The 11,138-nt window shown below is 34.2% G+C and overlaps 1 protein-coding gene across 2 annotated transcripts; it reads left to right on the top strand.

The window, feature by feature from the left end:
* The first annotated feature begins 5,928 nt into the window (after nucleotides 1-5,928).
* On the top strand, nucleotides 5,929-9,676 carry TOE3 (target of early activation tagged (EAT) 3). Of its 2 annotated transcripts, none has more exons than XM_089611406.1 (10): nucleotides 5,929-6,966; nucleotides 7,123-7,148; nucleotides 7,347-7,377; nucleotides 7,494-7,581; nucleotides 7,834-7,979; nucleotides 8,101-8,145; nucleotides 8,234-8,325; nucleotides 8,424-8,572; nucleotides 8,647-8,866; nucleotides 8,980-9,676. In XM_089611406.1, the coding sequence occupies exons 1-10, from the start codon at nucleotides 6,485-6,487 to the stop codon at nucleotides 9,021-9,023; spliced, it is 1,323 nt and encodes a 440-aa protein (XP_089467532.1). In that variant the 5' UTR covers nucleotides 5,929-6,484; the 3' UTR covers nucleotides 9,024-9,676. The 2 variants fall into 2 exon arrangements, with proteins under 2 accessions (XP_089467532.1, XP_089467531.1); XM_089611405.1 differs by having other exon boundaries at nucleotides 5,937-6,966; nucleotides 8,647-8,862.
* The last annotated feature ends 1,462 nt before the right edge of the window (nucleotides 9,677-11,138 follow it).

Genomic DNA, 11,138 nt, shown 5'->3' on the forward strand with positions numbered 1-11,138 from the left:
GTAATAAATCTAAGTAACATGGTCAACCGATAATTAACCCGTTCGAACGGTTAATTTTAAACAAATTTTACCAACCATTTGTTTAATTTTGGTACAAAATAAATCACAAATATATGTTTAACAAAAAATTCATCTTTATTGTTCTCAGTCATAATGTTAAATATAAGATATTGATTTTTGGAAATTTCAACAAATTACCAAACATTTGATGAAACGTCATTCGAATAACAATTTTGACAATTTATATTTTTATTTGTAAATTCCTTGAAATTTCGAATTTACCAACAAGGGCAGATGAATTTTAAAATTAATTACTAAATTTCGTTAATATAACTTTATCCGAAATTGGTACCGTTATTAAATTGAACTATCCATATATTATTATATATAAAACCTTGATTTTACTAGTAAAGTAAATGTAAGTGTTTGTACGGCTTAAAGTTTGGATTGAAAGATCTGGGCATCTGAGGTTTTTTGGCAGTGTTTATTTAGAAAAGGATCTAGTCTAGCGGCTTTAACCTGCTACAAGAAATAGTTAGCTTTTGTTTTTATTTCATTATTTTATTATGTAAAGTATTGTTTTTATGCAGAGAAGAAATGTAGACTAGTACTGGTCCGGTCCGGTTCAAATCTATTATCAAGGTGTTTGGCTTTTTATTTAGTGCGTTGGACCACTTTTGAGGTGTTATTTAGTACACTTGGACGTTGAGAATAAATTCTTCATCATCATTTTAATGCTAAGAGGTTAAAAAAAAAAATTCACATACTAATGATATTTAGTAATTTCTTTTATGAATAACCTGCATTATTGATATATGTCTATTCCAAACATGACCTAAGAAATGGTGCACGGTCAAATTACTCATTTTATAGATATAATAAGCGAAAAGAAAATACTTTTTCACTAGAAGAAAATTATTATTTTATTGAATAATGCATTGTAATTTGTTAGCTGCGACTTGCCGACATAACATACTTTTAAGAAAGAACAAAAAACAAAACAAAACAAATTAAGAGTGAAAGATAGCTCAGTAAGTCAGAATTGACTTTGAATCTCTCGGATGAATGAGGAGATTAGTCACTAAAAGGCGTATGGTGCAAATGCATTTTATGTCGCACAAATATTTTGTCCATCATAAAAATCTGTTCGATTTATGTCGCAAAGATCAAAATATCCTTTCGCTCTCATTTTTGGGATTCAAATTTTACAGATATACCATGATAAACCATTGATATATATCATGGTATAGAAAAAATATAAATTGTGTCGTTGAAGTATCATAATCATCGAAAAATATCGTCAAATACCTTATTTTTCGAGAAGAATCTAGTAAACAAATATTTATAAAAAAATCATACATAACATAGGATAAAAATATAAATAATTTACAATATTTTCATTACATTACAAGCCACGATTCAAATAGGCCAACATAATAGTAAACCAAATACCAACACTAAAATCAAATATTAACAACACAACACTTATTTAAAATTATATTAAATTCGGATTAAACAAACAAATTAAACAAACTTGGATACAAAATCAAAATAATAATAATATCATGCTAAAAACTAACTAATTGTACATAAACATTCATATTCCACAACTAATAAAACAAAAACCACAAAAACACATTCAAATCAAAATCCTATTTTCGGACCTGACAAAAAAATTTAAATAATTTGGATACAAACTCGGATTAATACTAATATTCAAGTTTAGAAACTAAGATGAACTTGATTCTTAAACACTCACAATAAATTTCATAAAAACACTATATTTCATCAATGTTCGAAGTTCGTTGGGATATGAACACTTACTAGTCTCCATGTTCGTTTTACGTCGGGACGCATGGAAGAATCGCCTTCAGGTTTCTAGAAGAAGGAGGGAATCCTTGGGATTTGACGAAAACACTGATAAATCGCCTTAGGCCGAGTGAAAAAAACCCTAAAAATTTCCAACACTTTTTCTACTTTTGGTCCCGATTTCCTCTTAAATACCATGATTTTATTTTTGGAAAAAAAAACCATTGAACCAAAGCCGAGTTTCCCGAACTGGACACTGGATCGGTTTCTTTCCGGTATACCGCGGTTATCAGGGAAAGGTACGGTTTTATACAAACCGGTACCGAGACTCTCCAAAACTCTGGTTTCCGTCTTGTATCTGCAGATTATTTAACTAGTTCATTTTTTTTACCAATGCCCAAAAATTCCCAAATTTAAAATACTTACTTATTTTGAATGTGGATATTAACATAGCTAAATGATCTCGATTAGTAAGATTATTGTTGCGATTTTTACGCGCGCAAGTGCACGTGTCGCTCAAGTAATATATTGAATTAAGTACGAGTGTCGATCCCACGAGGAACAAGCTTAATTAACAAACAAATCAACTAGCACGGATTGAACTAAAGATGAGATGAAAAGATGTCATAAATTATTGACAAGTTCTAACGCAAATAATTAACAAAATACTCAAATAAAAGTTGTAAGCAGAAAGAGAGGCTAAGGACCAAGGCTTCACGGGTTTATTCGACGGTTTGGATACACGAATTTGACGCATAATCAATAATCAACTCACTACTCTTTGCTAACCATACTCACAGAACAATATTGCTAAATCTCTCTCGAGCATCTAACAACCTATGTCAAAATTAGGAAAATCTTCTCTCGACCTCAATCCAAGAGTAAGCGCGCGGCGCGACCCAAATACTAAGTGACAACAATAAAAGAGAGCTCTATCTCCCCCTTGGGTCGCGCCTCGCGCTTTTTCTTCCTGCGCGCACCGGTTTTGTAACGGTCATAACTCCTAGCTCCGATGTCCGATTCTCGCAAAGAAGTATGCGTTGGAAAGCTAAGAGAGAGCTCTATCTAATCATGGAATTTGATCATCCAAAATATTTACTTCAAACTCTCATAATTATTCACAAGAGGACGCTGTATTTCTTATTTGCTATAACTTGGCGAAAAATCTTCGAATCTTCTCAAAATTGCTCCGTTACCACGTGATGCTCTACTAACCTCCTTTATACCTCATTGACCTCTAAAACCTATAAGTCTCTCAAAGACACACAAAAAAAACATCACAAATACTCGAGAACAAGCTCAGATTTAGTCGGGAAAATATGAGTTTTTCGCGTGATTAACGCACCTATCAATTATGAGTACTGATGTTCATCAGGGCGTTGATGAAAGTAATAAAAGTCGGCCCACCATGTCAGGTGGATGAGATCACTTTATTAGTCTCATCAGCGCATAAGGGCGCTGGTGAACATCATTATCATAAGACTATTCATTATTGGCCTCGCTGATGTTGTTTAAATCAAAGAATATTACAGATTAATAAGAAGACATTTTATCCATTCAACTAAGGGTATAAATTCAGCTGCTATGGTCAAGGGATGACATATTTTATATTATGAAGTTAAGCCATTTCATCTATTAAATTAAAATAAAAGAGTTTGAGAAAAAAAGGAGAAAAATATTAGTTTTTTGTTAATAAGTTAAAGCATGCGTAGCTTATGTGACTAATTCGAATTTCTTGGGTTCTAGGGTAAAGAGTCTACTCTCGTATTCTCGTGGAGTCCATTAAGAAACTCTGGTGGTGAAATTTTATTTCAACTATATTCTCGACTGATTGAGATTGTAAATTTTCTGTGTGATAAACTGATATGTCTGAGTGACATCTAAACAGTTCAAAATTGAAAAATTATTGAGAACTTTGTGTACTCATAATATATTACTTCAATATAATTTGATCAATAACTTAGAAACTTTATAAATTTTGAGAAAAAGAAAACATATTATCGAGGTAAGATTTTTCTCTCATATCCCAAAAAACACTTTCATGGCTATTTTATGGATCGACGATTGATCCTACAATCCCTTTAAGTCATTCTTAGTTGTGTAGTCTCATACTTACACAATCTCGAAATCATTAGACATAGTACATCCTAGATCATGTGGAATCGTACAACCTATAGTTCATTGGATCACAAGACTTTGACTATCACAGTTCTCTACTATATTTACTATTCAATTAGCAATTGCATAAAGATTTATATATCATATATTTTACATTATGAGTCCATATATCTTATTTTGGGCATAAATCATATCGTTATCATGCACCTCTAGCGCAACTTAGTGTCGAGTTATGCGTCTCTTGTGCTTGGGTTGAGCATAGACCTCGCTTCGAGCACGCCTTTTTAGAGCGATCATTGCGTCTATAGCGCTCGCGCGAAGCATTTATAAAAAATTTAAACGCTTTTGGCTTTGTCTTGGAATTTTCCTCCAGATATGTTTCACGTCGGTGTTATGATTTTGGTCATGATAACAAATTTCGAGACAATTTAGTGGAGCACATAATCTTATCTCAGTCAATTTGTGGAGCGATCAAAGTGCACATTGATGAAAATGATTTACACAATGTTTAGCGACTCTATTATATCAAATTCATTATAAAAATATGCAATTTGAACTATAAATGATATTTTGAATATCGAGTTTTTTTAAGGTAAATCCCAAGACTTCCATGAAATAATGAAGTCGTTAGTACCTAGTTGCACCACTAGAGAGATTAGGGATGTTCAAGTCATATATTTTAGGAAGAAAGAATGGAATCTTAATTCGCAAACTGAAGTTTGCTTATTTGTGTTCTAAGCTCGTTTAATTCCTAATTGTTGTTTTAATCTCGTGAAAATAAGAAAGTGTATGTGTATATGAACACTACTTTCCTTGAAGAGTGAGTATTTGGAATTTAAATCCTCAAGCACAAAGAAATTTTGAAATAAAATAATGCTCACAATCTTACCACGCCAAATTGTCGAAGAAGATAATAGCAAAGGTCAAACTCCTTGTCGAAGTGGTAGCATTTTTTCGAAACATGAGTTGTCATGGCATAGATGGTGATACCAAACATGGTTTTAACGAATTTCAACGACAAAGATCTAAAGTCTTTTGAAAGAACGTTAAAAAAATGAGCTAGAATCGAGAAAATCAGTTCTAATATTTCAAACCAATGTTTCACGAAATTTGATATATTTCATTTCTTGGTGCCCATCCCGATCTTATTGGAAACATTTGTTGAATAGCAAATTTAGTATTGTCATATTTTTAATTTCAATTTCGAAACTTTTCATTTCTCGTCCCATTTCTAAGTTCTAATTTTCACTTTCCAAAGTAAAAAAAAAAAAAAAAAAAAAACAAATTGGAAGTGAGGAAAGTGAAAAACACGCTCTAGGAGAGGAGAGTGGGGGGGTCATTAATACGAGGTAAGAGAGAAAAGAATGGCATTGGGTGGTAATAGAAGAACGAAAGAGGCTTCACCTAAAATAAAAGAACGAAAGAGGCAATGGGTGGCCCTCTTCCCGTACTCTTGGATTGGACTTTTCTGGAAAGACTTTCCTTTTCTTTCCAATATTCCATTTTTCCTTTTCTGATACCCCCAAACCCCTTTCTTTCCATTCTAAACTCTCCCTCTTTTCCCTCTACCCTCATACTTTCCTTAATTGCACTAAACCCCTTGTTTCTTCCTCTATACGAATCCTCCCCAAACTTCACCATTTCTTATTTTTTTTAAATAATATATTACGACGCTTATTTTTTAACCAATTATTACTTTACTCCTTTGAACCCATATATTAAAAATTCAGGTGGAATTACCAAGCCATAAATAGACTATTTATTTGTTTACTTATGCATATGTGTGAGTGAAGTAATTAGGAATCTAGTTTAGTCCTTCCGCTGTCTATTTCCATTAGTGGGTAATATGTGAATTGAGACTTGAGAGAGAGAGAGAGAGAGGGAGAGAGAGAGCTTTTTCGATTTAGTTAACGTGGGAAAGTTGTGTAAGAAAGAGACGGTTCTTTATTTCCCATTTTCCCATCTGATGATTTTAGAAACACACCAATCGACGAACAAAATTGAAAAAAAAATAAAACAGAGCATAGATATATACAGAGAAATAATTATACATTACATAAAAGCAAATAAACAAAAGGATCGATATCGCAATACTACCAAAAAAAAAACAAAAAAAAAAACAAATGATTGGTAGCTAGAAAATTATTATAAGAATTATTTTAATCGTACTACTATTGAAGAAAGAAAGGCTCACAATAGTGTTTCTGAAGAGGAGAGAGAGAGAGAGAGAAAGAAAGAAAGAAAAAGGTTGTCTAGTGGTTAGAGAGAGAGAGAGGTATTAAGGTTTGAGAGATGGGATGGTTTTGGGTAAGCTTTGGCTGAAACTGGCCTCGTCTATTGCTGTATTTGGACAGTTAAGCCATTCAACAAGATCTTCTCTCCTCTCTCTCTTCTTTTCATTAACCCTTTTGAGTAACAACAATACATCAAATACCAACAAACCACAACAACAACAAACACATCCACTCATTCATTCATCCCCTTCCTCTCTCTCTCTCTCTCTACACATCAAAAAATATCCTCTCTCATTTTTTTATTTATATAAAAAAAACAAAAAATGTGGGATCTAAATGACTGCCCAGAGACGAGAATCCCTGTCCACGACGAGGACATCGTCAACGACGACGAGAAGGGAAAGCGGGTCGGATCCGGATCCGTCACCGTCTCAAATTCCAGCTCCTCCGCCGTGATGATCGACGACGGAGCTTCCGACGGCGACGACGTCATCAACAAACGGAGCAAGATCTTCGGCTTCTCCGTCGACGACTCTTCGCCGGACTCGCTCGTCACCCACAACTTCTTCCCCATGGAGCTCGACCCCGCCACGTCATCGGCTTCGTCTCTCTTTCCCCGGGCCCACTGGGTCGGGGTCAAGTTCTGCCAGTCGGAGTCTCTTCCCGGCGGGAACTCTTTGCCGGCGCCGGCGGAGGCGGCGTCGGCGACGGTGAAGAAGAGCCGACGAGGACCGAGGTCGAGAAGCTCACAGTACAGAGGCGTCACGTTTTACCGCCGAACTGGCCGATGGGAGTCACATATTTGGTAATATTAAATTATGTACATAATAACATATACATGTATAATATTATTTTTCTGTTCTGTTTTTTTTGTTGCTATTTTGGGAAATTTCGTACGTGTTTCTCATTTATTTTTCTTTTTTGTATGTGCATCTAATCAATCTTTTGAACTTTCAAATAGGGATTGTGGGAAGCAAGTTTATCTTGGTATGATTATCTTTTTTTCTTCCTTCTATTTTTTCGGTTTTTCCATTTTTGGGTGTGGGAAATGGTGGATTTGATCTGCAACAAAAGTGATTATTTCTCGGGAGGGAAACAAAAATATCAATAATTATTATTATAATACCTTGCATCACGGTACTTATGAGATAATTTTTTTTTTTTTTGATGATGTAAATAATATAGGTGGATTTGACACTGCGCATGCAGCTGCCCGGTGAGTCATTTTTCATGTCCTTTTTAAATTAAAGAAATATTATAATTGTACAATTAGGCAGCTATGAACGGAGTTTTTAATTCGTAATTACATGCTTTTTTTTTTTTTTTTTACAGTGCCTATGATAGAGCGGCTATTAAGTTCAGAGGAGTAAAGGCTGACATAAACTTTAGCCTTGAGGATTATGACGAAGACTTAAAACAGGTTAATCTATGCTTTTTTTTTCCTTCTTCTTTTTTTCTTTTTCAATATTCGAGAGAGAAGAAGAAAGATACAATTTGTATGTAATCTTATCTTGTACAGTTCTAGATGATACCTTATCTTCAACAACAGTCTTTGTTGCTTTTTATTTTTATTTTTTGTTGCATCTTTTTAGATTTAGGATCAGTGCTGATCTGAGATCTCTCTCTCCATATCTTTGTAATTGTAAATTTTTTTTTGAAAATATTGAAACAGATGAGCAATCTAACGAAGGAGGAATTTGTTCATGTACTTCGGCGACAAAGCACAGGATTCCCTAGAGGGAGCTCCAAATATAGAGGTGTCACATTGCATAAATGTGGAAGATGGGAAGCTAGGATGGGCCAGTTTTTGGGCAAAAAGTAAATTCATTCATTTCATCGTTAATCTTTCTTAGTTAGGTATTTCGAATTTTTAATTTTTTTATTTTTTTTTCGTTTGAGGAGATTGATGTAATGTGTCAAGTTGTGACACTGTCAACAGGTACGTCTATTTGGGATTGTTTGATACAGAGGTCGAAGCCGCGAGGTAATAATTCATAATCTTCTTCGTTTCTCTTCATTTTTTTTTATCTGATCTAATCTAATAATAATAATAATAAATTTCGTTATTTTAGGGCTTACGACAAGGCTGCCATAAAATGCAATGGCAAAGACGCTGTAACCAATTTCGACCCAAGCATTTACGAGAGCGAGCTCAATTCGAGAGGTATGTTACTTGTGTTGTGTGACTCTCCATGCGATTATTTTTTACAAAAGAAAAAAAAAATTGACTGACTGTACTGTGAATGAATGAATATAAAATAGAATCATCTAGCCCTAATTCCGTGGCTCACAACCTGGACTTGAGCCTTGGAAATTCAACATCAAGGCCCGGCAATTCAGATCCCCAACATTCCGGCGCAATGGCTTTCGAAGCCGATTGGCGAAATCCGGCTTTCAACAATGCCAACAAGGTGTGCTTATTTTATAGCCATGTTGTTTTGTTGAAATTCATCTCATAATGTACTCTACGTATATTATTATACAGGTGAACAAAGAAGGATATTTGGAGAATGAGACGATACAGCTTCTGAGCCGAACCCATCTCCAATCTCCGGGACTCAGCCACGACCAGATGATCCACAGACCATCGTCGTACGGGCAATTCTTGAGATCCTCCGATCATCACCAGATGATGATGCACAGCAATTACCAAGCACAACAACATCACCACCATCAGTCCCCAAATCACCATAACCACCATGTTGGTATCAAATTTCACTCTCTTTCTTTCAACTCATCATACCCAAAAAAAATAAAAAATTGTATTATATGTTTTGGTCTTGAATGTGTGATAGATATTGATTAAATAAATTTGCAGGTGAATCAGTATTGTGGCAGCAGCAACAAAGGAAGTGGGAGTAGTACTAGTACGAGTTCTAGTATTAGTGCATGTGAAAGGCAAAGATTGGGAATTCAGTTCTTCCCCAACTCTAACACCACTGTATGCAATTGCTGCAGCATCATCAGGATTCCCACCGCAGATTGATTAACTGATCACAGAAACAGAAAAAAAGGGTAAAAAAGAAATAGGCCTTGCCTGTCTGCCTTTATATTATATATATAAATATATATATATTGTAACAGTCTAAAGAAAATTTTGGAATCTAAATCTCGTCATGATATGGTAGACCCTAAATCCTCCCAAGGCTTTTTCAGAGTTTTCTGCTACGGTATCATGACCATTATGAACATTTTCTCAATCCTAGCTATAGCTAGCTAAGTTCATTAATTGTCCATTTTATGTTTCGAAGGCATGTGTAAAAAAAGATCATCAATTCCATTGGAGTCTATATAGGCGATGCTTTATTTTTTAATTTTTTCTTTTTTTGCCTTTTCCCCACCTTGTAACTCTACGAAATAGAGGATAAAAGAGGGTGAAAAAAATATTGCCCACTATGGAAAAGTGTTTGTTATTGGTTGTCTTGGTCAAACTAACCAATGTGCATGTATGACCTGTGAAAAATCTTGAGCTAGATATTCTGAGTCCTCTGACTATGAAAGCACTGATTTATATATTCCCGATCAGCCCTGGTTATTATTATTATATACAATTATATGTTGTGCGTAACTGTTGTTGCACGCTTATGGTATTCCTTGATAATTAGTATATCTGTGGTAAAATAATGCTTCGTTTTGGCAAATGAAAAAGAAAAGAATCTGAAGAGACAAATAAGTGGGTATGAGAGAGAGAGAGAGTCAAGAAAAAGAAAGTGTGAAAAACAGGTATTTTGTAGACTCTTGGAAATATCACTTTGGATTGGTGATGAATAGTCACTATCATAGGTGTCCTTTGAATCAGTTCTCTCTCGCCCAAAAGAAGTCAGACACTCCATTATTACGAGAGGGACCTATCATTGTTGTAGCCCAAAGCTTTAAAAGGACATGATATAAAATTAATATTTAGTATTATACATATGTTTCTATTGGATTTTTATATTAAGAATTAACGTCAACTAAGCTACCAAGTACCAACTGGCCTTTCGAACCCAACAAAAAAAAAGTACCCAACTGGCCTTACATTAGTTGCTAGGGTTCCCACTTGGGGTTTTAACTTTAAATAAATCAGTTAATGAGAAAAAAAAAAAGGTAAAGAAAAATGACCTGTTAAATGGCATGGAATGTGTGTATAGATATATATATATATATATATATAGATTTATTACTAACTTAGTTATTAGGGTTCTCACCTGCGGTTTAATTCAGTCAGTTAATGAGAAGAAAGAGAAAGAAAGAATAATTTAAAATAAGAGTGGATACACGTTAAATTATCTAGTATATATATTCATATTCATTTACAGGACATGAACCTTGAAGAGAATACGAGGAATAGTTTTTTCGCAATAAAATATCGTTTGTATGATATGATTCCAGTCCTACTCATGTGTGTAAATGTAATGACATTGATTCTTTTTTTATTCAAAGCACACATATTATATTACAGTTTGGTATTGGTTAAGGTTAGCTATTAAAATACAATAACGGCTTACATCATCTAGAGCGTCACATACCCAGATATTTTCAACTTGCATATAAGTAAAGTAATATTTTAACGCTATGAGATCTCTGCGTATCATACAATTTTATTTTATTCAAGTCATTAATCTATACCTTGGAATGCACTCTCACAGGACGGCTAATCAATTGATATGTTCTTACACATAGTTCACACAAATTTATGTTATACATAGTATATACATACATATAAGGCTGAAATTTTTTATTTTAAATTCTCAAATGGTTATAAAATTTAAATTGATATAGTAAGTTTTTAATTTCACAAAATTTGTAGCCAATTAATGATTATAATTGCAGGGTATGGTATGTACTCTCCTCGGTACCACGGTTGATCTAGAATTAATCGGCGTCTCTGAAGGACTTGATTGTTGTCAATGTACATATGTACCGTTTCCCACGTCGATCTAGTCTTTAATGGTGGTCGTCTAGTCGGCAACCTGAGACACGGTCGAGCACCTTCAA

The sequence above is a fragment of the Urtica dioica genome, chromosome 4 (assembly GCF_054948205.1).
Source record: "Urtica dioica subsp. dioica isolate 48M chromosome 4, U.dioica_male_clone48M_v1_H2, whole genome shotgun sequence".
Lineage (NCBI taxonomy): Eukaryota > Viridiplantae > Streptophyta > Magnoliopsida > Rosales > Urticaceae > Urtica > Urtica dioica.